Genomic DNA, 24,559 nt, shown 5'->3' on the forward strand with positions numbered 1-24,559 from the left:
GCCTAAGAGACGGAAATGCGGAAGTGGCGATCCCCTTAATCGAGCAGCGTGACTGCTGCTATGAGCAGAGCTACTAGGGCAAGAGATGACGGGGACAGATAGGCGGTGGACGGAGCAGCCACTCCTTTCTTTTGGTCCTTCTTGGGCTCGTCTTTGGGATCGTCCTTGGGATCCTGCGGATGCTCAGTCTTAGGGCAGTTGCATCCATCCATGACAGGAAAAGCGTCCTTGCCCTTATCAACAGGAACAATGTTAGAGCCGCAATCGTCTAGCTCGCCGAACCATATGGCGTAATTGGCCCAATCAAAGGCCATGTATGCATCATCTAAGATGACAGATCCAATTGCATAAGTGTCCAAGTCTTCGGGGTTCGTTGCCGTCATCGCGAGAAGGCACAGCGTTCTAGTCTGCTGAACAACGAAGCTGGACAGAGGCACCGAGATATGGGTCGTCTGGCCGAAGGTGAAGGAGATAGTGCCCTCGAGGCTTGGAGAACAGGGTACGGAATAGCCGACACGCGAGAACGTGGTGTTATCAACCGTAGTGGATTTGCCCTGTTCTGAAAAAGCGTCTTGTTCGTACTGCGCGCCCGGGATCGACTTTCCGATCGCGTGGAATAGCCGTGCGGGAAATGCGCTGAAGACCGTCTCGCTGCGAGTTACGTAGGGGATGCCCCTCGGATATGTATAATTGTAGGGGTTCACTGATGCTGAGTCGAACGCTTTGTAGGGCATACCAGGTAATGTCAAACTAGCACCCGTCATCTCCACACCAAGGAGGATCCGGTCACGACTATCTTTATCAAGCACTGGGTGCTGGAACCTTTCCAAATGGCACCTGTATTTCTTGGTGTCGATACCACCAAAGATGAGCGACCCTTGCAGATGTATTTAGCTTCTGCGCACACTCTGGACCTTAGGGTTGCAAATGAGAATTACCTGTTTTGTTCATCAGGCCAGGATTGAAGCCGAAAGCGTTGCTATTTATCACGCCTCTGGCCACGAGGTCTGACGCAATCGAGTCCTTGTTGTGGGCCAGGCCCAAACGTCCAGTAAGTTGCGTAGACTCGGTAGCTGTTCTCACGAAGAAGTCATACTTCTCGAGCGTGAGGTTCCCAATCTTAACGTTGTCTGCGTACTTCGCAGGAGTACGATCTCGGGGAGGGTTCAGCAGCTCAGACGTATCCGAAGCACCAGGGTCGTACTTAGGGTACTTTCGGCACATATAATCGGCCACAGGGAAATCGATTTCACAGTCGGAGTTCACATACATGGACGACGTCGATGTGTCTAGAGAGAGGATAGCGGACTGGGAGTTGCCTCCGATGGTGACTTGCGGCGTTAGCACTGTAGTCTTCAAGGCCAAATTTCGACTTACTATTGACCATATGGAAGGTAGCATTGTCAAAAAGGATCCCGCGTCTGGTTACTGAAAGCACAACGACACCACCTGTAGCGCCCTCCGCCTGCGGCACGAAGTCGCCAATATCGCTAGCCACGGTCCCCACCATCGCGAGCGAGGCTACGGACAGGAAACGCGCAATGGTCGCGCGCAGCTTCATACTGATCAATCGATCGTACAAGGGACCAAGTGGAAAGCTCTTGTTGGTATAAGTCGGTGAAGGTATTCCGGGTAGTCGACTGCCATGCGAAGTTGAGGAGGTGGGAGACAAGAGAGGGCTGAAAGGCTTCGTGGTGAGAGTTGAAATTAGCCTCGATGCGCAAGCGGGGCATTCACTTGATGTGAAAGGGCACTTACGAGCTCGAGCGCATGCGGGTGGTGCTGGTGAAACGCTGTAGGTACAGGGTCCGATGAGACGTCATGATGGAGACGGCACAGCGGAGCCCGAAGGTCTTCAGTGTGTGTTGAACAGATTCGAGGGAAAGGCGACAAAAAGGTGGAATGGCGAATGGCGTCCACTCTAAGAGAGGAAGTGCGCACCGTCGCCCTTTCTATGTTCACTCCGTGGCACATACCATCACCAAATGCGTCGCTGTCAGAGCAAAGATCGACGTCCGGTCCCTTCCACAGTATCTGCGAACGTAACGAGCTTCCAGAAATCCTTCAGTCCCTCTCCCTACCCGGTAGATGCTGCTCGCCGTATCCGATTCGAGCGAGTACCATATCTGCGAGAATCTGCGGGATGTGAACGCTTTCTCAACAAAAATTAGTCTTTCGGCCTAGATCCTCGACGCAGGGCAGTGTTGAAACGCTACCACGCATCAAAGGTGGGCGGATGGTGGTTGTGCCCAGACGACGCGAGAAGAGGAGAGAATGGGACTAATAGTGCTATTGCGTACAAGTTGGGTATGGGTCTGAGGGATTGAATCTTATGTAATATTGGAGGGGTTCATAGCTACAACAAGTCCGTGAAAGCGGCAGATGACAGGGCGGGAAAGGAGAATTGTCAGAACCGTAATTATTCCATGCCAAGCTACTGCAGGTACCATCCTGCAGAATCCACGCAAGACTAGGTAGCGTTATACTTACTGCTAAGTTCGGCTCTCTTAAGCCAATATGTGCCGAAGATAGCGTGATGACCAACTGCTCATTCATCATCATCATCGTCGTCGTCGTCGTCGCCAAAAATGGCTTTGAAGACGTCCTCGGGAGCGCGCTCCTGAGTCAACGCTTCATTGGTGTCAACATCGACAGTTGCATGCTCTGTTGAAGGCGCAGCCGGTGGGACACGTTCTTGCGCGGTGGGGTTCATCCATGCAGGGCGCTGCAATGTGGGCGCACCCTTGGTCAACACCTCGTGCAGCATTCTATCCATCGCTGACTTGGACACAGCTTCCTCGGTCCTACTCTTCGAGCTGTAATCACCAGCGTCAGGTGCGGAGTCACATGGAACATCCGGAGGAGGCTTGACGTTGAATCGCTTGCACAGCAGCCGGGAAGGGTGAAATGGAAAGCTGCTTCGTGTCATGGGACCGTACATACCCAATTTCGCGGCTTGATCTGCTGGATCCTCTGGCTTCGCGACCGGCTTTCGAAGAAGGGTGTTGCCGCTGTCTGTGCTGCCGATCTGGTGGGACGCGGTCGATGAGGTAAAACGCGATGCCATGATGCCCGTTGTTGGCTTGAACACTTCTGCAGCATGTGCAAACTCTTGGAGTTCTTTAGCCCAGTCAGAGACAGGCATCTCGTCGGGTCTTTCTGGAAGGTCCGTTTTCTGTCCAGCACGGAGCTCCAGAAAGCCGACGTATCTGGCACGTTTCTTCAAATCTTCGGCGTAGGGCATCCATCCAGTCGCACCTTTGGCCAGAGCAGCGGCGGCGGTCCCTTTATCCAAGACCGGTACGAACGACCATAAGCCTTTAGGTTGTGCCTTAGCTGCGGACTGCTGCCCCTCTGGAGCTGTTTGTCCTAAGCCTTGAGGAAGATTGACGTTCCCTGTAAGTGTAGCAAGACGATCTCGCGCTTCTTTTGGGATGAAATCAAAGACGGATCTGCCGGGGAGAGGTGACTCGCCTAGGAGCGATGCCCTGGCATGTGCGTCGAGTGTAGAAGATTTGGCCACATCGGCGACGGATTGGTAGTTTTGGGCGTCCGTAGCGGGAGCGCCACTCTTCGAGGATTGCCATCCCGGAGGGATCATGGGTGGTGGAAGCTTGCGCTTGCTGGTTAGGTCGACAATTTGCGTGGCTAATACAAAGCCTCTAAGTGGAAGCTTTCCGTCGTAGGAGATTCCAAGAGCGGCTTTCCCATGTGCCTTTTTTGACACAAAGAGGTGCCTGTCCCCTGCTTTCGCAAACTTGCTGGGCTTCTTGGGCTTCTTTTCCTTCCCTATGGTCTTGTTGAATGTGATCTTAGGGCCGAGTTCATAAGGATCCTCGTCGTCTGAACCGGTGTCGTTCAGCACTCCGACGCCGAAAGAGGACTTCTTTGGGGCAGCCTTCCTGGGCGCTGGGGATTGGGCGGAGCCCTCAAAGAATGGAAGGGCTAGCATTGGACGGTCTTCCTTGTCCTTTGCGTCGATTGTGCCTAAACGTGCTTCGGATTTGTAGCCCAGCCCTTTGCGATTCACCTGCCCCTGAGCAACGGACATGACACGACTATCCTTCGGAGCAAACATGTGGGCGGAGGGAGCGTCCTTGGAGATAGCGCTGCCATCGTCTACGTGAGCCAGCCGACGAACTTTACGTCCAACGCCCTGGTCTCGTCGCCAGCCCATCTTCTGGGCTATCTTAACACCCATAGTTTCCTCTTCCGTCACGAAGAGCCCGAATAAGGCATCGTTTTGAGTGTCGCCGATACGACCAATTGTAGCCACGTTCTGAACGGTCTCTAGCTGGCGAGACTCGGCGGCTTCAGCTAGATCCTCCGTGTCCATAAAATCTTCCGGTCGTTGAGTAGCATCCTTATTCCGGTTCGAGCGTGAGGATACGAAGGCCTTCGGGGTCCATCCTTCCTTGGACCCAACTGTGTTGAAGTAACTTAGCAGAGTCAAGAAACCACGTTCGGAGCAACCAGGCTCAGTAACTTACCCTGCACTAAAGCCACCAGTGAAGGCACCATGCAATCTCCTCCGACCGCGCTCGTCGGTCACGGTCTGCTTCCATACCGGGACAAACGAGCCGTCGTCATCTTCTTCTGGCGAGAGTTCGGTCCCTAGGGCAATATATTTGCCTGGCCCGCCGGCTCCGCGGGCGCGCTTTTGGGACGAAGACGGAGAGGAGGCGCGCGGTCGTTTGAAAGACATGACGTTTGCTAATTCTTCGTTCCGCAAAGTATCGACACGCTTGTAACCAACAGTAAATCACAAGTTCCGGTTGGCGTTCATTACGTTGGTTGCATGATGGAGGGTTTGGTTCTGAAGAACTTTCGCATGGTGAGGTTATCAGTTCGGGGTCGGATGCCAAGACTCCGAGTGTGATGACTAAGATGAATACAGATGTACTATACATTCCGAGCTTCGAATGTTGCCAGCCTGTTCATTGATGCGATGTGTGTGGATATCGAAAGTAATTGCTTTTACTGTTTTCCTTATGCACTACCGATGGTGAATGCCTTCATAGGCGTGCCCAGCGCTGAATGTGGTATATCCATGCTGACTCCAGCCACAGCTGTAACGTGATATCGATCTCGTAAACCTAAAATATCTGATTCTCGGGTCCATTTGAGCTCCTCGTATTACCCAGCGGATCGCTTCATGCGTGGAGGAAGGTGAAACAAAGGGATGATCGTTGGGTTGGAAACAGCTCCGCGCATCCAAGGCATCTGGGCGATCATGATGTGTGCCAACCTTCGACGGCCGTACCTGGATTAGCCCTTGTAGCAACCAGGTTCCGTGTTTAGAGGTGCAGCGACCCTGAAGCAGCGCACCGCGGGCGGGCAGCTGACCATATGGCGCGGTACCCATAAACTAAGACGTACGAATCTAGTATGCCCAGGTGCCCCGCCGAGAGTGGTCGAGATGCGGCCCGCTAGCTAGCTCACCAGCGCGATGGAAGCCATATCGTGTTCCTCTCTCTCGCCTGCACCGAGACAACGCAACACGCCGCTGCTCATACACACCCGGGCAGTACACATTGTCCCCAGTGATTGACTCCCGACTGCCCCCGTCGCCGTGTTGATGCCCGGCCGCAGCCCCGCTTGCCCTGCCTGAGGCTCCGCCCGCCGTCATGCCGGCCTGAAATCGTGCTGCTGGCTGCCAACTCCGCCGCCAAGTGCCATCGCGATCAACACGCGGAGCTGGGCCCCCTTTCACCACCTCACTCCACATATCACATATCGCCGTCTGCGCTCTCTGTGCGGCACCCTGAAGGCAGTCCGCACCTCGTTTCCGCTGGGCGCTTGGTGCGCCGCCAAACCCGCCAGGCCTCCTTCTGCTCCTTGCGCAACCTTGGGGCAGCCTCGCCATGTCAGCCTCCGTCGCCCGCTCCCATTCCTCTTCTCGCCGCCCACACGCCCTGAACAGCCCCTCCGATCGCCCTCATCGCTCGCAATCTACGACTACACGCCCAACTACACAGTCGCACGCGCACGCTCGCCAGCAGCCCCCGCAGCCTGACCTGGCCGCGGTTGCGCGTCGAGACTTTGAGCGATCCAACGTTGCGAACCCGCCCACCACCCGCCGCTCCGAATCGAGGGATAGGACTGCGCCCGCACCCTCGCGCACCGAATCCAGCAGGAGGGGTCACACGCGCTATGCGTCCGACGCGTCAACTGCCTCCGCCATGCCCATCAACGGTGTAGCGGCCGATAGCAGGGCTGCTGCCCCAGCGCCCACCACGAAGCGTAGAACGACGATCCGCGGGCCGTCCACCGGGGAATGGTCTCTCGGCAAGACGATTGGTGCGGGAAGCATGGGAAAAGTCAAGTTGGCGAAGAGTGTGGAGACTGGCGAGCAGGTGCGTATAGGGCCGTGGAGGCCGGACACAGCTTGCTAACACACCGATAGGTCGCCGTCAAGATTGTACCGCGCCAGTCCACGGACCAGCACCACAGCCAGGCCGACCGCGAGCGAGCAGACCATTCGAAGGAGGTTCGAACTGCGAGAGAGGCCGCTATTGTTAGCCTTCTTAACCACCCGTATATTTGCGGCATGCGCGATGTTGTCCGAACAAACTACCACTGGTACATGCTCTTCGAATACGTGAATGGAGGACAGATGCTCGACTACATCATTTCGCACGGCCGCCTGAAGGAGAAGCAGGCACGCAAATTCGCCCGCCAGATCGCCAGCGCCTTGGACTACTGCCACCGCAACAGCATCGTGCACCGCGACCTGAAGATCGAGAACATACTCATAAGCAAGACCGGCGACATAAAGATTATTGACTTCGGCCTCAGCAATCTTTTCTCTCCCAGGCACCAGCTGAAGACGTTCTGCGGCAGCTTGTACTTTGCCGCCCCGGAACTGCTGCAGGCGAAGCAATATACCGGTCCGGAAGTCGATGTCTGGAGCTTTGGTATCGTGCTCTATGTCCTAGTCTGCGGCAAGGTCCCGTTCGACGACCAGAGCATGCCGCAGCTGCATGCCAAGATCAAAAAGGGGCACGTTGACTACCCGCCGTGGTTGTCTGCCGGTATGTCCACACCATTGGAGAGGGCTTTCCTCGCTAATTCTGGTCAGAATGCCGCAACCTTATCCATCGAATGCTCCAAACCGATCCCTCTCAACGTATAACGCTCGGCGAGATCATGAACCACCCATGGTTGACAAAAGGGTTCAACAGCCCGCCCGAAAATTACCTGCCCCACCGAGAACCGTTGCAACTGCCACTCGACGAGGAGATCATTGAGAAGATGACCGGGTTCGACTTCGGTTCCCCCGACTATATCCGGACGCAGTTAACCAACGTGATCCAATCGGACGAATACCAGCGTGTAGTGCGGCTTGCGGCGCGCAAAACCACGGTGCAAACTCCAGAGGCGGAGAAGAAAAGGGGCATGTTTGACTTTTACAAGAGGAGGAACTCAATTTCGAGTCGGGAGCAGCTAACCGCTTCGTCTTCCGAGGAGGTACAACGTGGGCTGGATCCGGTGAATGCTTACAGCCCACTCATTTCCGTATACTACCTTGTGCGTGAGAAGAGAGATCGTGAGCGGCTCGAAGTCAACCCTGGCGCTTTGGCTATGCCTCACAGCCCGGGGGAGAAACCTCTAAAGATGCCCGATCTTCCCGCCCCTGAAGCGGCCTACACCAATACTGCGGCGTACGAAATGGCCGGCGAAAAGCCCACCGGAGGAAGATCTCGGCCTAGAGCCAGAACGCACGGAGAAGACGAAGTGACCGAAGGATTGCAAAAGTTGAATCTGAAGGAACCGCCTGGTAGCGTTTCCCCAGCGATTATTTCTCCAGCTGTCGAGCAACCCAAGCAAGAGAGTAAGGCTGCAGGTATCCTGCGACGCTTCAGCACCAGGAAGTATAGGAACCCCGAACGTGACCGCGCGGAGCATCCACCTACGCCATCCCTTGCTGTATCAGGCCCAGCAGAGACGGTCAATGCGCCTCGAAAGAGCTTTAGTGTTAGGCGCACGCGCGAGAAGGACGACCAATCATCCTCCCACCTCCACCCAAGCGATGCAAACCAACCGGAGCTTCTCTCTCCGCCGAGTACTGCTAGTAGTGCTACACGAAAGCTGAAGGCTCTTGGCCGCTCCACGAGCGTTAATGGCGCTGACCTACGAAGGCGACTAAGCCGCAGAGGAAGGTCATCAGAAGATCCCGGCAATCCTCCGCCAACAAGCGGGTCTGACAGATCGAGCATTCAACAGACAAAAGCTACAAACGATGCCGCCTCAGAAGATCTATCTGCAAGCCCCCGCCGGGTTGCAACGTCCCGCACAAAGTCACTCGGACATGCACGGCGGGAAAGCATCCAGGCTCGACGCGCACGGAGGGAACAGGTCAAGGAAGCTAACGTTCCGGAAGAGACTGATGCAGACCTCGTCGAGACCAGCGCGGAGGCGAGCCGCAGCCCTGATGCTGTTAAGCCGGTTTTCCTGAAAGGACTCTTCAGCGTATCCACGACCAGTAGCAAGCCGTTGTCGTATATCCAGTCCGACATTATCCGCGTGCTGGACCAGCTTGGTGTTACGTATCACGAAATTAAGGGCGGCTTCAAGTGCCGTCACGCCCCCAGTATCGACCTAAACAAGGTCGTCGATTCACCCTCGTCAGCGAATCCTCCTGCAAGCGGTCATAGACGGAAGATCAGTTTCGGCGCCTTCAACCGGGACAAGGACCGAGACGAATTTAGAGAACAGCATCGCACTCCCCAGACGCCGAGATCCGGACGAGGTCGGCCATCAATGGCGGATCGCAGCTACACCAACACGGACGAGTCTGATGCGAGTGGCGAAGACAAGGAAGAGAGGCGACCACGCACCGGCCGCGCGCTCCCACCTGGAGAGACGACGACGCATGTGCAGAGTGACCTCGGAGAAAGCATGGTTCTTGTTTTTGAGATTTTGATTGTGAAGGTGCCGCTTCTGCAGTTGCATGGCATTCAGTTCAAGAAGGTGGATGGTGGCATGTTGCAGTACAAGAATATGGCTCAGACCATTCTAAGGGAATTGCGATTGTGAGCGAGCAATGGCGTTTCTGGTTTTTGGGCATTTTGCGAGACAAAGCAGAGACGATCCTCCTTCCAGACAGTGTTGCATGGCGGCATTTTGCGGGACTGTCGGAGAGAGAAGTTTGCAGGCAACAAGCATGACGAACGAATCTCATTTGTTTTATCTTCATCGCTTGAGGGAATTGGGCCGTGGTTTGGAGAGAGGTAACGCTCGTTTGGAGACGTTTGTACTGTTCATAGACACCTGTTGTAATTCCGAGAAGCTTCAGAAAAGCGAGAGCGGCTCGATATCTTGCCGTCTTTTACGTCCCTGTGCGAGAAGAAGCTCGAGCTGACTATCTCCCGTGCCCGTGTCTTACCTAACCATGCAACGTCGGGCGGGTGCCAGCAGATTGCCTCGAGCTCGGGCCACTTTTATCGGCGCCAAGAGGCGCGAGCCATCAGTGGGGTCCGCGTTTCGCAACTTCACCTCTCGAGTGCGCCAGGACAAACACACAACCGCTTTTCTCTCTCCTCTCCGGAACACGCTTCCCCCACCGCCGATCCGTCACCGACTCGTTGTGCTGTCTCTATTAGAGCTCTGCTTAGTTTTACTCTTCTTCCCACACCTCCTACCTCAACCTCGACAATTGCAGCCGCAAATGCAACACATCTTCGCGCACCAGCAGCAGTACCCGGGCGAGTGGTCTCAGGGCCACCACCAGCATCCAAATCAGCATGTAGCCCAGCATGGCCAGCTTCACGCGCAAGCCCAAGCTCAAGCGCAGGCTCAGGCCGCCGCTGCCGCCGCCGCAGCAGCTCAACAGCAGCACTACAACCGGATTGCGGGTAACAACGGCACTGCCATGCCCGGCAGCGGAATTATCCCCCGCGGGCCTGCCAACGATATTCAAGGGCAGGCCGAGATTGGCATGACAGAGGAGAACCGACGAGTGCTTGAGTGGATCGCCCAGCTGATGAAGCCGCAAACGAGGGAGACCGCCCTGTTGGAGCTCAGCAAGAAGCGTGAGCAGGTGCCAGAGCTCGCTCTGATCCTCTGGCACTCATTCGGTATTGCACCCGTTTCTATTACCACCACCACATCGTAGTTAACACTCTCTAGGCGTCATGGCCTCGCTGCTCCAGGAGATCATTTCCGTCTACCCGCTCCTCAACCCCTCGCAGCTGACCGCCGCTGCCTCGAACCGCGTCTGCAATGCCCTTGCGCTTCTTCAATGCGTCGCTTCTCACACCGAGACCCGTGGTCTCTTCCTGAGCGGTATGTCGACTTCGTGTGTGCTCATGCGCGCAGCTAACCCAGCAAAGCTCACATTCCGCTGTTCCTTTACCCGTTCCTCAACACGACGTCCAAATCTCGTCCCTTTGAGTACCTCCGCCTTACCTCGCTCGGCGTCATCGGCGCACTCGTCAAGAACGACTCCTCCGAGGTTATTAATTTCCTCTTGACGACCGAGATCATCCCGCTCTGCCTGCGCATAATGGAGACGGGATCCGAGCTTAGCAAGACCGTCGCTATTTTCATCGTACAGAAGATACTACTGGATGATATTGGTCTCGCATACATCTGCCAGACCTACGAGCGGTTCTATGCCGTTGGCACCGTCCTCAGCAACATGGTCAACCAGCTGGTCGAGCAGCAGACCGTCCGCTTGCTCAAGCATGTCGTCCGCTGCTTTCTTCGGTAAGGACATTTACATGCATCCCCTTTATCATATCTAACGGACCATAGTTTAAGCGACAATGCCCGCGCTCGTGAGGCTCTCCGCCAATGTCTTCCGGAGCCCCTTCGCGATGCTACCTTCTCCTCGGTCCTGCGTGACGATGCCGCTACGAAGCGCTGCCTCGCCCAGCTCTTGATCAATCTCTCGGACAACGTTGTCGAGCCGAGTAATAACCAGCAGCTCCTCCACTAGGGCGGTCAACAACTTCATATGGGACACGCTCCGGCTCCGTCGATTCCACTTTGGGCTCGTGTGGATACCTACTTCATGCTTTGTATCATATGGCTTTGGCTATTTTCGAGGCGGCTCTTCTTATGGCGACTACATACCCCTTTTTTCCTATGGTTTCTTTCAAAAGTAGGTGCATCGGCACGACTCGATTGGGCGCTGGGCACCTCTGATGCGATACCCCGTTGCGACAGTATCTTCAGGATCTGTAGCATCTTTTCCTTCTCAGGCTTGCATCTAACTCCATTTCACGAGTGACGGACATGGCTCGGAGTTTTGGGTTTCTCTGCATAGGATCGGAGTGACTGGTCTCTTGGAAAAGCGATACTGTATACTAGCTGGGAGGGTACGTGAAGCGATGTACAGAATACTTATTCTTGTTTTCGAAGGTGCACTGCCAGTATTCCTCGGACATGCATCGATGGAGGGAGGTAGTCTGCAGGGCAATGGGTGCAGCGCAAGTACGCCATGTAGCGCGCATGGAGAGGATCACTGCCCCCTTCTACCACAGAAGTCCGCCGGCAGAACATCAGTCACTAATTTTATTCCAAGCTTTAGAATGAGCTACATTTGTATACTTCCCCAAAAGAAATGCCAAGAGATGTCGCTTGAACTAGCCTAGCGCCATTTTGTAAGCGAGGCTCACCACCACAAAACCTCAGTTCGCCGCTCGAACCTCCGCCCCTCCAAAACACCCATCGCAACTAGAGACCACCAACGGATACCACATCCTTTGGGAGACAACAGCCACAATGTAGGCGTCGTCGAAACTTCTCTTCGTTGCGATTCAGTTCGTCTGACCCTTTCGCTAGGTCGAAAATCTCAGTTGCCGGCGTCCGCGCCAACGTCAAGTGAGTCTGATCATGGAGAAGAGGCAATAGTTGGGAAGCTGACAACGCCGCGTTAGGGAACTGCTCGAGTACTCGAACGAAACCAAGAAGCGCAACTTCCTCGAGACGGTCGAGCTCCAGATCGGCCTCAAGAACTATGATCCCCAGCGTGATAAGCGTTTCTCCGGGACGGTTAGGCTCCAGACGGTGCCGCGCCCACGCATGGCTCTCTGTGTGCTTGGAGACCAGCACGATATTGATCGAGGTTGGTAGCGTCGTCCAGGCAGCTTGCGCAGTTGCTAACCTTAGGCAGCCAAGCACCACGGAGTCGACGCTATGTCCGCGGACGACTTGAAGAAGCTCAACAAGAACAAGAAGCTCATCAAGAAGCTGGCGAGGAAGTACGACGCCTTCATCGCCTCTGATGCGCTCATCAAGCAGTAAGACCACCCTAAAATACGCATACCGAACATCTCGTGTACTAAGTACCGCGCTTAGGATTCCTCGTCTCCTTGGCCCGGGCCTTTCGAAGGCCGGCAAGTTCCCCACGCCCGTCTCCCATGCCGAGGATCTTAGCAACAAGATCACGGAGGTCAAATCGACCATTAAGTTCCAGCTGAAGAAGGTGCTCTGCATGGGTGTCGCTGTTGGAAACGTTGGCATGACTGAGGACGAGCTCATCTCCAACATCATGCTGGCTATCAACTACCTCGTCTCGCTTCTGAAGAAGGGCTGGCAGAACGTTGGAAGCTTGACGATCAAGGCCACTATGAGCCCTCCCAGGCGCCTCTACTAGACAGCGTTCTCCACGTCTGTCGGATTGGTGTTGTGGGTGAATGTGCTTGGCTTTCTGCAGTGGGAATCGTTCGCTCGACAAACCCAACCGACATCTGAAAACATGGGCAGTAGTGTAGCTAGTCAATGAAATCATGAAGCCCACAAAACGAATCTCTTTCCCACACCTGATCGTGAACCCCAGATTCCCTCTCCCAATTTTTTCTTGCGTACCTGCTTCATGGATTTGACGCCATTCTTGCCAAGTCCGGGCGTTACCTAATCTCCGTGCACGGTCCCCACACCTCCGAGAATAAAATCTTGCGGCTCCCGCGTCCCTCTTCTCTTCCCCATCATCAGAAGGTAAAGTTTCTATCCTTTACCATCGCGGCTCCGCTTCGGCGGCTTGCTGAGGGTTATTCTTTTTTTCGATGAATAGTCTTCCGTTCCCGGCCTCGTAGAGTAGTATCCAACCGTTCTTCCTTACCAACTGCGTTCGTCCGTGAAAAGATGGATCGGAGTTGTGGGATGGGTGGGACATGCATAAGCGATTTTTCCATTAGGATGGATGATGAGAGTGATGTGTGATGTGGGATTGAGGAAATCTTGTTGCTGACGTCCTGCTGTTGCGTTTGAAGTGTCCAGAAAAGATCTGGGGGTTGCGGATTTTGCGGGATGCATGCTCGAACTCATCCATGATGGTAGAGGTTGTAGTTGCACGTGTGCTAGTCACCACCTGGGCAGTCTGCGTGGATTGGTGCGAGTACGCCATTGAGCTTCAGAATGGAGGATATCTCGTGGAGGTGTTTCGTTTTCTTGATACAATATCCTACAAGATTTGGTACAATCATTAGATGCCATAAGAATGCTATGTAATCGCTCAACAATGCTTTGTCCTTGTATCCTGAAAGCCTTCAAGCCAACATCCACAGCCCATATCCGCCTCACTGCTTCGGCTGCCTCTGCCTCCACTTATCAAACGCCTGATCCGCCGTCTCGCTGCTCATGCCACAACGCTCGCCGAGCACGCTCCATGTCCGACTTCGAATGATCTTCTCTACAGCCCGTTCGTTCCGCATCAGCATGGCTAGACTTTCTGTGCGCGCTTCTCGGGGGAAGAACCGTCCTGAATATGGATCTAACCGCTCGTCGACAACGCGCTCTCGCGCCTTGTCATCTTCGATTTGTCGGAGGATACTGTCGGGATCGTCTGGATCGGGGGAGGTGGCAACGCCCGCGCAGTAGTCCAGCACATCTGAACGTACCGCCCATGACGGGAATAAGACTCGTTCTTTGAAAGCGTCGCACTGCTCTGGCGGAATCATCCGACTCGTACCAGGCGCAGCTAGTGAGCGCGAGGACGTCGAAGAGGGATCGAAGCCCCGCCCCGCGGGCGTCAGCAGCGCATTGAGGTTCTGGGTTATCGAGTCGTCGATGGTGCCGCGCGATATACGGAGGAAGTCTGTTGCGGGGCGTCTGATTAGTTAGTGTTTACGATGGGGTGGAAGGGCCTCAGGCTTCGCGTGTGTACGGACCTCGGAGGGCGGTCTGGTTGAAGCAGAATTGGGGTGTTAATCGCGGGCGCTCTGATGGCTGTGACATTGCCGACGGTGGAGAAAGGTTCTTCGGCTCAGCCGGAGGCCGTTGCCAGAAGAGGTGCGCCAGGTCGGACGGTGGGGCGTTGCTTGGAAGGCGTGTGCTAGGGTTCGCGGTGTAGGCGTAAAGCTGCTGAAGGCAATTCAGGCTCCTGCAGCCTCTCTGATGCTGACACAAGTGGGCGGCCTGCAAAAAGGTACAGCTTTCGCAATTGAGTCCGAAGTGTGACCAGAAGTGACCGCAACGATGATTCTCGAAGGTGAAGTTGTGATGCAAGCTAATCCCTGCTCGATGATGTCAGCACGCTCACGTGAAGATCTCGCCGCGACGCGAAGGCGCGACTCAGACGCGTGCCTGCTGTGCTCACTTCACCCTTGGCAAACTGATTGCCAGAGCATGCTCCGGCGCTGCAATGCTTCTGCCTGCTCATCTTTAGCTCCTTGTAGTCTCTCCCGCCCCTCTTCCACCCTTCCACTTCGCTGCACTGCATTGTCCGTACCCGGCCGCAATTCCCTCCGCCAACAGCACTGTGGACCACGTTTTCACCGACCAGTAGCCATGGCGCCTAAGCAGGCTACTCTGGGGTATGTCAGGCCTTCTCAGACTACTTTAACGTGCGGGCATCACCTAGAATCGCCGTGATTGCTTATTCGTAGAGCTAATGCGTCGCGTCATAGAAAGTTCTTCGGGAAGCCGAACGGCACGGTAGCATCGAAGCCGCAGCAGTCGAAGCTCTCATTCGCTACGAAGTCGAAAACTACAAAGAAAGATGAGGAGCCCGAAGAAGAGCCCATGTCGTCGCCCGAGGAATTGAAGAAGGAGAATGGAGATACGAAAGCCGGTGCGGAGGTCAAAGAAGAGGCGGACGTCAACGCTATGGAGCTCGACAGCTCTCCCTCTGAAGCCGGCAAGAAAAGGCAGGTAGAAGAGGAGGAACAAGACTCTGATGATGCGCCGCCGACCAAGAGGCAGCGCAGGAAGCCGGCCAAGCCGAAGGCGGAGAGTGCGAAGAAATCGAAAGCTGCGCCCAAGAAGACGGAGAAGGCTGCTCTGAAGCAGAAGAAGGCGCCTGTAAAGACTAAAGTTGAAGAGCCTGAGGACGAGGAGGAGGAGGTTTCGGCGCCACCTAAGGTCGCCAAGGGCAAGAAGGAGGTCGAGAAGTCTCCTATCGTGGAAGAGGATGGAGAGTCAAGCGCAAAGGAGGATGAGGAGGTTCTCAGCTCAGACGAGGAACCTCCGGCAGCGAAAGCTAAGGCCCGCGAGAAGGTTCAGACTACGCTTAAGAACACGACGAAGGATCCATATCCAGATTGGAAACCTGGCGAGCCCGTACCGTACGCCGCGCTCTGCACGACGTTTTCGAAGATCGAGATGACGACGAAGCGGTTGGAGATCCTAGCCCATTGCTCCTTGTTCCTCCGGCAAGTTCTACGACTCACCCCTTCGGATCTTCTGCCGACCATTCTGCTTATGATCAACAAGCTTGCGGCTGATTACGCTGGTATTGAACTTGGCATTGGCGAGTCCCTGATCATGAAGGCCATTTCTGAGAGCACTGGCAGAAGCCTGCAACATATCAAGAGTGATCAGAACGAGATCGGTGACCTTGGTCTCGTTGCGGCGAAGAGCAGATCTAAACAGCCGACCATGTTCAAGCCAAAACCTCTCACCGTTGCGGGAGTGCACAAGGGTCTCATGACCATTGCCACCACTGAAGGACAAGGTGCTCAGGGCCGAAAAGTAGATGGTATCAAGAAGTTGATGTCTGCTGCCGACGCGCATACTGCGGGCAAGGCTGTCGATATCGAGAAAGACAAAGGTGGGCCTAGTGAGGCGAAGTATATTGTCCGCACGCTGGAGGGTAAGCTGCGACTCGGTCTCGCAGAGAGGACGGTCTTAGTTGCCCTAGCACAGGCCGTAATCTTCCATGAGATGTCGCAGGAGGGTAAGGTGCCTTCTACCGCAGATCTCGCCAAGGCTGAATCGGTCCTGAAGTCCGTCTACAGGTATGCTGGATCCTCTTCACTCTTATCGGAAGGAGGACTAACATTGTTCAGCGAACTTCCGAGCTACGAAGTCATCATTCCAGCAATGCTCGAGCATGGCATCCTGAACCTTCGTGAGAATTGCCAACTGCAGCCCGGTGTACCCCTCAAGCCCATGCTTGCAAAGCCGACAAAGTCTATCACCGAAGTTCTCGACCGCTTCGACAACAAAGACTTCACATGCGAGTACAAGTATGACGGTGAGCGAGCTCAGATCCACTTCGTTGCGCATGATGCATTGGAGAGCCTTGCTACTGCTGCGCCATTAGCAGGAAAGAGCGACAAGGGTGTCGCGAACATCTTTTCGCGGAACTCTGAGGATCTCTCGAAGAAGTACCCAGATATTCTGGCAAAGCTGCCGACATGGGTCAAGGAGGGGACCAAGAGCTTCGTTCTTGATTGCGAGACCGTAGCCTGGGATATGGTTGAGAAGAAGGTTCTGCCTTTCCAGCAGCTGATGACGCGGAAGAGAAAGGACGTCAAGGTTGAGGATGTGAAGGTCAAAGTCTGCGTCTTCGCATTCGATATCCTCTACCTGAATGGCGAGGTCGGTTGTCCTCTGTACCACATCCCATGCGACGCTAACCTTGCCAGGCTCTCGTCAACAAACCCTTCCGAGAGCGACGTGAGGCCCTCACTAATACCTTTGTGCCTGTAGAAGGCGAATTCGCTTTCGCCAAGTACGGCAACATCAACGAGCTCGAAGAGATCCAAACTCTTCTAGAAGAGAGCGTCAAAGCCTCGTGCGAAGGGCTCATGGTAAAGATGCTGGACGGGCCCGAGTCCTCCTACGAGCCCAGCAAGCGCTCGCAGAACTGGCTCAAAGTCAAGAAAGACTACCTTTCCGGCGTTGGCGACTCTCTCGATCTCGTCGTGCTAGGAGCCTACTACGGCAAAGGCAAGCGCACGAGCTGGTATGGCGCCTTCCTGCTCGCCTGCTACAACCCGAACACCCAGAATTACGAAACCGTCTGCAACATCGGCACCGGTTTCTCCGAAGCCATCCTCGAAACCTTCCACAAGCAGCTCTCGGAGATCGTTATCGACCGCCCGAAGCCCTTCTATACGCATTCCGCCGGCAATAAAGACCAGCCGGACGTCTGGTTCGAGCCGCGCTACGTCTGGGAAGTCAAGACGGCCGATTTGACGCTGTCGCCGCGGTATAAGGCCGCCGCTGATGAGGTTGGTGGTGGTGGAAAGGGGATTAGTTTGAGGTTCCCGAGGTTTATTAAGGAGAGGGATGATAAGAAGCCGGATCAGGCGAGTACGTCGAGGATGATTGCGGAGATGTACCAGAGGCAGGAGAGTGTGGCGAAAAATAAAGGGCCGAGTGTGGATGATGACTTTGAGTATTAGATAGGATGGGGACGATGGCATGGAACGGGTGGATGGGTGGTCATTTGTGCATGATGGATATGGCTGATTCCTGGGAGTCGCGCTTGAGGGCATGGTGGAAAAGGCCATAGGTTAGGGATTGCATAGGCCAGTTCTGAATACTCCTTCCGACAGTTTCTGCTAGACATCCTCCCTGGACGAAATGAATAAACAACTTGAAAAGTCGGCGGCCTTGACTGTTGTTCAAATCGGCACTCCGTGTATCTCAGCTTAGGGGGCGAGGTAGCGCTCGTGTGATTCGTGATTGGTGAGTAGTGGTGGTGTTCGGATGGCTTGGCCGACGTTGCAAACGTCAAATGTGTGCCTGCCCTTCGAACGCCACCATATGTACACCTCTCCAGAGCTAGCCCTGGAGAACAGCAATACACTAGTCAGAACGCTTAGTTGTCAAATGTTTCTAGGCTTAAGTATCCACGAAATGTGTACGGCAGGACACTGTTAAGGATATTTGCAAGACGCAAGCCTTATTACACTAACCGAAACTGATTGAATTGTCTGAGGATGACTACGAATACAATTTACTTTACACGGCACTCTCAGATCGCCTGGATTTTCCTCGCTGGAATAGCTTGGCTCTCGTTCCGGGGGTTGGTGCTCCTGCTGTAGGTACGGAATCTGCTGTAGGTGTTGCTGCTGCTGTAGGTATTGAACCTGGTTTAGGTACCCCTCCCGAGCCTTGAACAGTACCTGCCGAGCGGGATCCATCCGAATGAGCCACATTCGCTGAAGGTGGTACTTCCGGCTCCCTATGTGCCGCGGATAAGGCAGCTCGAAACCAGCAGTGCGGACACCACCACACCTCCAGTCTTGCATTTGGATCAAAGTTCTTCATCCTCACAAATTCCGAGTCCGCTTTGTCGATTAGTTTAGGAGGCACATAGCCCTCCTCCCTCATCCTGACCAAATTCCTCGTTGTCCTATATGCAGCGTGCGCTTTGCCAAGCCAATACCACATTCCCACAACAATAAAAAGCCCGACAAGACCTCCTAAGCTCTTCCAAATAACCGACCGGACATCTGAAATGCTGTAGTTCTTTGCTTCGATGTTTCCTTCGTTATCAAAGCCTGCGATGATGTTCATGCCGTAGTAGGAAGTAATGAACGATAGTGGGAGAAAGACAATGGTGACGACGGTGAAGATGAAGAGGATTTGCGATTGTGCTTCCGTTGCGTCGGCCTGCGCTTGTGCTGCTATGGCTTGTTTGCCTGCAAATAGAGCTTGTTGGTTCGCGTATTTGGCTTCGTCGATGCTTGCTTCCTTTTGTTGGAGGTCGAGTAGGTCCAAGACGCTTCTTTGTAACCGATGTACATCTTCAATCATACGTAACACCTTGGGCAAGTACTCGTTGTTGATGGTCCGCAGTAGGCGTTCTGTCTCTTCCTGGAGGGGATGCAGAAGGGAAGTCTGTTTCTCTTGCATGTCCTGGCCTCCCTTTCGTAGAACACCGTTCTGGACTTCGAAGAGTTGTTTCAGCATACTGAGCTCATCGAGGATATCGGCTATCTCGAGGCCCAACGCCACTTGCTCTCTCCTTGTATCAGCTCTCTTCTGTTCCGAAACCGATTCCGCGGATGCTGAATTCTCGGACTGGGAGTCATTTTCGGTCCGTTTCAAGGACTTTTCAAACGCCCGGAAGAAGCCAATATGTTTCTCCGTCACCTCTCCTATCGCTTCTTGGAATAGCTCCAGGAAATCCAGCGACCAGTCATCTCGGATTGATAGAGTCTCACGCAGTGCGGTAGATAGAATCGTAGACGCAACTTCTGGCGCACGAGGAACTCCCTCGTATTCTTCATCTTGCGCAGTTTCAAGCTTTTCGAGAACCCGGTCACGAATGCTTGCCGCGCTATAGGGGTCCGGGCCTTCATTGTCCGATCTTGCGTATGAAGTGTCAGGAAAAGAAGTGACGACGGCCGATCTAACATGTCCCGCTGTTTGGGGCGCTACAGCAGACGCAGCTGTGCCCTGGGTTTCCAAGACCAAAAGGTAGAGCCACAGCTGGTCTACCATGATCATCTTAGCTGCATTCTGTACATCGTCTCTTTTCGTGAGCCGCGTAATGGTTTGATCCGCATCGCGTTCCCTTGTATCTTTCACGCGAGGGTACGAGAATTGGTCCAGAGTTCGACGTGGGTGATACGACGACGTAACGTTCTTATTCGTTTGCATAAGCTTTAGCAGCTTAGCAATGCGCGGAATTGCCCTTGATGGGGGTTGGCTATCGCTCGGAGAATACGCATGCCAGACATGGTTGCAGTATGCTTGAGCCCGCTCGAGTGTATCCCAATGAAGGTACGGAATCTATGAGCGATGTAAACATCTGGTACTCATGGGTACTGCTGGGCTATGTGCTTGACTTACAGTTATACAAACACTGGCAACATTGTATTCGCGATCTTCGTGGATGTCGAAATTTGGTAGGATATATCGGGAATGCGGAAAGTTCTGTCTTGCTTTGAGACTAGATTCGAGAGAAGTGTACAGCCAGCTGTCTGATATGACCGTTGTTTCTGTCAATTTCAATATTGCATCCTGTTAATGTTACGTAGCTGTACGTAAAAAGTAGTAGTTTCGAACTGACCTTCATCCAGGATTCATTGTTGGCGGGGATATGCAGCCAGAAATCTGATAGTTGGGGATAATTTATTCTGAGCGGAAGATCCTCCAAGAACCAGGGCTTGCCGGGGTTGGAATTGGGAAGCTTACAAAAGCTACTAGGATTGTAATTGGCGGGATGGTATATTTTGCAAATAGAAGACTTATCGAATGGCCGTTTACGCTCCAAAGAAACGTGCACCGCAGCCCAATCCAAGTCGTGCGAGAGAAGGGAAGTGCAGGGGTGCCGAACAAGAAGTCCTCGAGTCTGAACCTCGAAAAGCAGCTCCACACGCTTGCATGCGTCCCGGAACCGCTGCAATGCGTTGACTTTGTGAACCTTTCGTAGCTTGGGATGTGCTGTGAGTTCTCTAGGTACCGCTTGTGGATGAGATCCCGAGTTTTCTGCTGCAGCTTCGTCCTCTGGTGGTGTCGCGGACGACGGTTCGTTAGGCAAAACGTCGGACTTGAAACCGTGCGTAACCTTCGAAGCCTCAAACTGTTGATCAACACGTATAAGTTTCTCTCTCCAATCTTGGTGAGCCCATCGCTCCGGTAGGAAATCCCGAACATGCTCTTCCAAATAGTGTCTGCAATCCAGTTCTTCATCCAGATACGTCGGCGGATCTACTCTCATCAGAACACGTGGGTAAAAAGCCCACAGTAAAGAAACCGGGCCTACCAAGAAAGAGAACACCTAGCAGCCTGTCAAGCTGCGGCGTACAAGATCTGATTTCCCCTTGCGTTCCCCAAAGGATATCAATCAGCTACCAGAGGTTTAGTACATGCGCTAGTGTAGTGATACCATGGGTTCTTACGTTTTTCAAGTGATAGCCCGCAAGGTCATGCACAATGAAAACTATTGGGGCTCGTTGCTCAAGTCGAGTTTTGCTGAGATGCTCCTCTATCTCCCAACAATCTCTATCAAACCCACTCTTAAACTCTCTAGTGCGTATTGGATCCATGTACCATCTAGACTGGCAGCGAATGTCGTAGATAGCGCAATGTTGAAACTCCTGTGGTGGCTTAAAATCTTTCTGGAGCCAAGCCCGGCAGGTAGCGTTAGAGCATCGAGGAGCAGCAATTTCTCCGTCTTGTTGAGTCCAGAGTTGTCTTTGAGAACATTCGGGCGGATGGAATATAAAGATTCTAAACATGGTCTTTGAGAAGATGTAAAGCGTGTATTTAGTGTGAAATATCTTACCGGCCCCTAGTTCTTTCCGCGGGTATATGGAGAGGGGTGATTGCCTCCATGATTCAGAGACTACTCCAAAGGAGAATTGCCAATGATTAGCGGACGAGTTCCGATATAAGTCGGAGAAATGGACTGGCTGCTCGCGTATCTTGAACAATTCCGGCGTTGCTATATTCGCCTTGCGCTGCCGTCTTCCCAGGTTATCCTTACAAAGCTGGTGAAGACTAAGCTTCATTGGGGTACAAGACTTCGAGCTGAACATGCTGCAACCAATAAGTTCTTTTTCTTTTATCCAACATATTGAGCGAAGGCTTATCTTCACTGTGCGTCTGACATACATATGCAACCCGAACAGCGTCGACCTATCGACAACAGGGCTTGAGCAGGCAATGCATCCAATAGAAGACGCCGTGGAAAGCCTCTCATGCGCAGTCGCGAAAAACGTAACCCTCGTACCGCCGTGGCGCACAGAGCTGAGTTCATGAGAGGGCCAAGAGGGGGCAGCGCCACGTAGCAGGCAAACGAATAATGTTCTGAGGTGTGGGTGATGACTTGGAGGCTGGGAGCTTCCAAAGTTTGTCGGTGGTGGTTTGGAATGGCGTTATTCCGCATTAGTGCTAGTAGCATCTCTCCAATCCCGCATCTTTCGCTTTATCATGCGAGGGTAGTAGCTTCTTGCCTTTAAAAGTATCTAGGAGGTTCTTCTTCGTATCAGAAATGGCGTTCGCGGTACGTGTTACGGTCGAGGACTTTTCAGCGCCGAAGTCGAATTTCGAGCAGAAGGCTATAAAGTCCCCGCAGCCTCCCGGATTCACAGGCCAACGCAGCTTTTGCTCCAGGTGCTACAACATCCTTTCTGGAGAACAGCACCCTATCGAGATTGACGGCCTGTATCGATACTATGAATACCACAAAACGACGTGGCAATGGCGAGCGTCTGTCAGCCAAGGTTGCCACCTCTGCAGCGTTATCTGGGATCGATTGAACGCTTCCCAACAGCAAACGCTGATGAACTTGAATACTGGTCTACGAACCATGTTCTCCGTAATTAGTCATAAGGACGTGACTATTGGATTGTCTACCGTAGGGCCTGGGCCCAAGCTACGCGAATGGGCCGTGTTTTTCGGCAGGACCAACGTTGATGATAGTATGTTATTATCTAGGAAGCTCACACAGTTCGAACAAAGCTGAGCAATTCCAGTACAGTATTTTGACGCTGCAGAGAGTCAAACGACCAACTCCTCCGAGTCATGGAACGTTGCTCGTACATGGTTACGGCGATGCTCTAGGCAGCATCGGATCTGCAACAGCATCTTGTCTTCGGATTCCTGGTATCCATCCCGGCTTATCGACGTTGGCGCAGAGGTACTTGGCCTTCCTCGCTTAGTATGTACTGCCGAAGAAACGATATCCGGGCGTTATGTTTCTCTCAGTCACTGCTGGGGTAAATCCGAATTTCTGCAGCTTACGGAATCGAATCTTGAATGCTTCAAGAAGGGTATACCCATCGACGCTCTCTCTAAGACATTCCAAGATGCCATCGAGGCTACTCGGTGCCTTGGAATGCGTTATATCTGGATTGACAGTCTATGTATCATACAACAGCAGGATTCAAAGGACGACTGGCTGCGGGAATCTCCGCAAATGGGAATGATATATTCGAATTCATATTGCAACATCGCTGCCACGGGCGCATCTGACGGCAACGATGGACTCTTTAAGCCTCGGTGCCCCCACACAGTCTTTCCCAGCGCAATTCGAAATCCCCACCGAGACTTCGAACTTCATCTCACGCATGAACACCACTGGGAAGCAGAGTTACTAGATGCACCTTTGTTGGAAAGAGGGTGGGTTCTTCAGGAAAGAATTTTATCCCCACGCATCCTGCATTTTGGGCGTCGACAGCTTCTATGGGAGTGCTGCGAGAGCGAAGCCAGCGAGCGCCTTCCGGATCAACTACCATCATTACCTGTAGCACATCAGTATGCAGGGTACAAGAGCAGCCTAACCCTTCATCCTGATGGAGGGCAAGGGCTTCCGTCCACTGAAAATGACCCTTTCGCTCGAGCCTCCATCCACGCACTTTGGAACCGACTGGTGAGCGCCTATTCGCGGACTAACCTCACATACCCAGAGGACAAATTAATCGCCATTGCCGGCATAGCAGCAAAGATTCAGTCAGGCTTGAAAACGGACTATCTGGCAGGTCTGTGGGGTGATCGCCTTACCTCCCAGCTCTTATGGCGTGTTGAACAGCCTTCTAGAAGAGAGCGGCCACGGTGCTACCGTGCGCCTTCCTTTTCCTGGGCCTCAGTTGACGGAACGATAATTCCTCCGGATATCTCTTCCTATGCGCATGCCACGATACATATTCGCATCCTTCGCGTCCAAATCGACTACCCTGGCTCCAATTCAACGGGTCCTGTCACCGGAGGACGCTTGTTCGTGGAGGGATTGCTAAAGTTACTTGACAACGACATAAAAATTGAACTGGACACTAAGCTTGCACAAGAAGTTGGGAAAGAGCATCTTTTCCTCCCGATCGTTCGCAACAATATTGCTCCCTGGCTGTGGAAAGGATTGGTCTTGGAGCGCATTAGTGCTCCGTCCAACCAGTATTGCAGGGTTGGGATGGCATCGCTCTCAGACCGGGAATGGAAAAGGCTCACGATTCCAGAGCGGGACGATGCAACCGGCGAAGTCTACGACTCCTCGACTGGAAAGTGCAGGATCTGTATCATCTGAGCTATGCGCATGTTCGTCTTCGAGTAGCCATCATTCGCCCAAGTCTCTTGGTTGAGCTCCTCACTCATAGTGCTTTCCACGCTGCCCTATCAATCAACGCGGGAGCGAGGAAGTTTCAGCTACCGCGCGAATAACTCGCTGGGCTTCCTTACTAGCGATCTTGTTCTCGTACAATCGCTACTTTCAAGCTTGGATCTTCAAAACGTTACCCGGCATTTCGGATATGCAGTCCCGAGGTCCCCGAACTCCTCTCCAGTGTTCTCCGCAAGACCCCATTTCCCTAGAATAAGCTAATCCTCTCATAAACCCCGCGCGGAGCACCCCCAGATTTTCTAGGCAGCCGAACACACGCGAGGAGTGCAATTCTAGACGCGTCCAGCCACCCTTTGGCGCACCAACCAAGCC

At 53.6% G+C, this 24,559-nt stretch overlaps 10 protein-coding genes across 10 annotated transcripts; 5 read left to right on the forward strand and 5 right to left on the reverse strand.

The window, feature by feature from the left end:
* Positions 1-35: 35 nt before the first annotated feature.
* Positions 36-1,561, reverse strand: BU26DRAFT_557091 (acid protease; the record flags this gene model as incomplete). Its single annotated transcript, XM_033832418.1, has 3 exons — positions 36-877; positions 939-1,331; positions 1,378-1,561. 3 exons carry the CDS (start codon positions 1,559-1,561, stop codon positions 36-38), a joined length of 1,419 nt encoding a protein of 472 aa, XP_033690581.1.
* A 987-nt stretch (positions 1,562-2,548) lies between these two features.
* On the reverse strand, positions 2,549-4,705 carry BU26DRAFT_526293 (DUF1604-domain-containing protein; the record flags this gene model as incomplete). Its single annotated transcript, XM_033830689.1, has 2 exons — positions 2,549-4,439; positions 4,491-4,705. The coding sequence occupies 2 exons, from the start codon at positions 4,703-4,705 to the stop codon at positions 2,549-2,551; spliced, it is 2,106 nt and encodes a 701-aa protein (XP_033690582.1).
* A 783-nt stretch (positions 4,706-5,488) lies between these two features.
* Positions 5,489-9,335, forward strand: BU26DRAFT_443738 (serine/threonine protein kinase-like protein Kin1). Its single transcript, XM_033824548.1, has 3 exons — positions 5,489-6,356; positions 6,407-7,034; positions 7,082-9,335. Exons 1-3 carry the CDS (start codon positions 5,865-5,867, stop codon positions 9,037-9,039), a joined length of 3,078 nt encoding a protein of 1,025 aa, XP_033690583.1. The 5' UTR covers positions 5,489-5,864; the 3' UTR covers positions 9,040-9,335.
* Positions 9,336-9,500: 165 nt separating this feature from the next.
* BU26DRAFT_598458 (Rcd1-domain-containing protein) lies at positions 9,501-11,439 on the forward strand. The gene is made up of 4 exons (XM_033835028.1): positions 9,501-10,079; positions 10,132-10,287; positions 10,335-10,710; positions 10,759-11,439. Exons 1-4 carry the CDS (start codon positions 9,671-9,673, stop codon positions 10,940-10,942), a joined length of 1,125 nt encoding a protein of 374 aa, XP_033690584.1. The 5' UTR covers positions 9,501-9,670; the 3' UTR covers positions 10,943-11,439.
* A 256-nt stretch (positions 11,440-11,695) lies between these two features.
* On the forward strand, positions 11,696-12,752 carry BU26DRAFT_512547 (ribosomal protein L1). Its single transcript, XM_033827403.1, has 5 exons — positions 11,696-11,732; positions 11,791-11,829; positions 11,886-12,073; positions 12,122-12,248; positions 12,307-12,752. Coding segments are annotated over exons 1-5 (654 nt in total). The 5' UTR covers positions 11,696-11,730; the 3' UTR covers positions 12,605-12,752.
* A 780-nt stretch (positions 12,753-13,532) lies between these two features.
* BU26DRAFT_443746 (uncharacterized protein) lies at positions 13,533-14,413 on the reverse strand (the record flags this gene model as incomplete). Its single annotated transcript, XM_033824549.1, has 2 exons — positions 14,118-14,413; positions 13,533-14,044 (listed from the first exon to the last, which is right to left on the reverse strand). Coding segments are annotated over exons 1-2 (579 nt in total), but the record flags the coding sequence as incomplete, so codon positions are not given.
* Positions 14,414-14,544: 131 nt separating this feature from the next.
* On the forward strand, positions 14,545-17,770 carry BU26DRAFT_512550 (DNA ligase 1). Its single transcript, XM_033827404.1, has 4 exons — positions 14,545-14,762; positions 14,856-16,184; positions 16,236-16,770; positions 16,818-17,770. The coding sequence occupies exons 1-4, from the start codon at positions 14,737-14,739 to the stop codon at positions 17,577-17,579; spliced, it is 2,652 nt and encodes an 883-aa protein (XP_033690587.1). The 5' UTR covers positions 14,545-14,736; the 3' UTR covers positions 17,580-17,770.
* A 371-nt stretch (positions 17,771-18,141) lies between these two features.
* On the reverse strand, positions 18,142-20,851 carry BU26DRAFT_557098 (uncharacterized protein; the record flags this gene model as incomplete). The annotated part of the gene is made up of 3 exons (XM_033832419.1): positions 18,142-19,920; positions 19,981-20,151; positions 20,201-20,851. 3 exons carry the CDS (start codon positions 20,849-20,851, stop codon positions 18,142-18,144), a joined length of 2,601 nt encoding a protein of 866 aa, XP_033690588.1.
* Positions 20,852-20,945: 94 nt separating this feature from the next.
* Positions 20,946-21,954, reverse strand: BU26DRAFT_3483 (uncharacterized protein). The gene is made up of 4 exons (XM_033822412.1): positions 21,748-21,954; positions 21,419-21,672; positions 21,033-21,363; positions 20,946-20,981 (listed from the first exon to the last, which is right to left on the reverse strand). The coding sequence occupies exons 2-3, from the start codon at positions 21,669-21,671 to the stop codon at positions 21,119-21,121; spliced, it is 498 nt and encodes a 165-aa protein (XP_033690589.1). The 5' UTR covers position 21,672; positions 21,748-21,954; the 3' UTR covers positions 20,946-20,981; positions 21,033-21,118.
* A 736-nt stretch (positions 21,955-22,690) lies between these two features.
* Positions 22,691-23,737, forward strand: BU26DRAFT_387167 (HET-domain-containing protein; the record flags this gene model as incomplete). The annotated part of the gene is made up of 1 exon (XM_033822657.1): positions 22,691-23,737. A coding segment is annotated over one exon (1,047 nt), but the record flags the coding sequence as incomplete, so codon positions are not given.
* Between the last annotated feature and the right edge of the window lie 822 nt (positions 23,738-24,559).

This window comes from Trematosphaeria pertusa (genome assembly GCF_010094035.1).
Source record: "Trematosphaeria pertusa strain CBS 122368 unplaced genomic scaffold BU26scaffold_1, whole genome shotgun sequence".
Classification (NCBI taxonomy): Eukaryota; Fungi; Ascomycota; class Dothideomycetes; order Pleosporales; family Trematosphaeriaceae; genus Trematosphaeria; species Trematosphaeria pertusa.

Coding starts and splice junctions, on each gene's coding strand:
- BU26DRAFT_443738 (XM_033824548.1), top strand. CDS start 5,865: ATGTCAGCCTCCGTCGCCCGCTCCCATTCCTCTTCTCGCCGCCCACAC. Junction 6,357..6,406: donor GTGTGGAGACTGGCGAGCAG/GTGCGTATAGGG, acceptor ACACACCGATAG/GTCGCCGTCAAGATTGTACC. Junction 7,035..7,081: donor CCCGCCGTGGTTGTCTGCCG/GTATGTCCACAC, acceptor AATTCTGGTCAG/AATGCCGCAACCTTATCCAT.
- BU26DRAFT_598458 (XM_033835028.1), top strand. CDS start 9,671: ATGCAACACATCTTCGCGCACCAGCAGCAGTACCCGGGCGAGTGGTCT. Junction 10,080..10,131: donor GATCCTCTGGCACTCATTCG/GTATTGCACCCG, acceptor AACACTCTCTAG/GCGTCATGGCCTCGCTGCTC. Junction 10,288..10,334: donor CCGTGGTCTCTTCCTGAGCG/GTATGTCGACTT, acceptor AACCCAGCAAAG/CTCACATTCCGCTGTTCCTT.
- BU26DRAFT_512547 (XM_033827403.1), top strand. Junction 11,830..11,885: donor GGCGTCCGCGCCAACGTCAA/GTGAGTCTGATC, acceptor ACGCCGCGTTAG/GGAACTGCTCGAGTACTCGA. Junction 12,249..12,306: donor TCTGATGCGCTCATCAAGCA/GTAAGACCACCC, acceptor TACCGCGCTTAG/GATTCCTCGTCTCCTTGGCC.
- BU26DRAFT_512550 (XM_033827404.1), top strand. CDS start 14,737: ATGGCGCCTAAGCAGGCTACTCTGGG. Junction 14,763..14,855: donor CCTAAGCAGGCTACTCTGGG/GTATGTCAGGCC, acceptor GTCGCGTCATAG/AAAGTTCTTCGGGAAGCCGA. Junction 16,185..16,235: donor GTCCTGAAGTCCGTCTACAG/GTATGCTGGATC, acceptor AACATTGTTCAG/CGAACTTCCGAGCTACGAAG.
- BU26DRAFT_3483 (XM_033822412.1), bottom strand. CDS start 21,671: ATGTTCAGCTCGAAGTCTTGTACCCCAATGAAGCTTAGTCTTCACCAG. Junction 21,364..21,418: donor GCGGAAAGAACTAGGGGCCG/GTAAGATATTTC, acceptor GACCATGTTTAG/AATCTTTATATTCCATCCGC.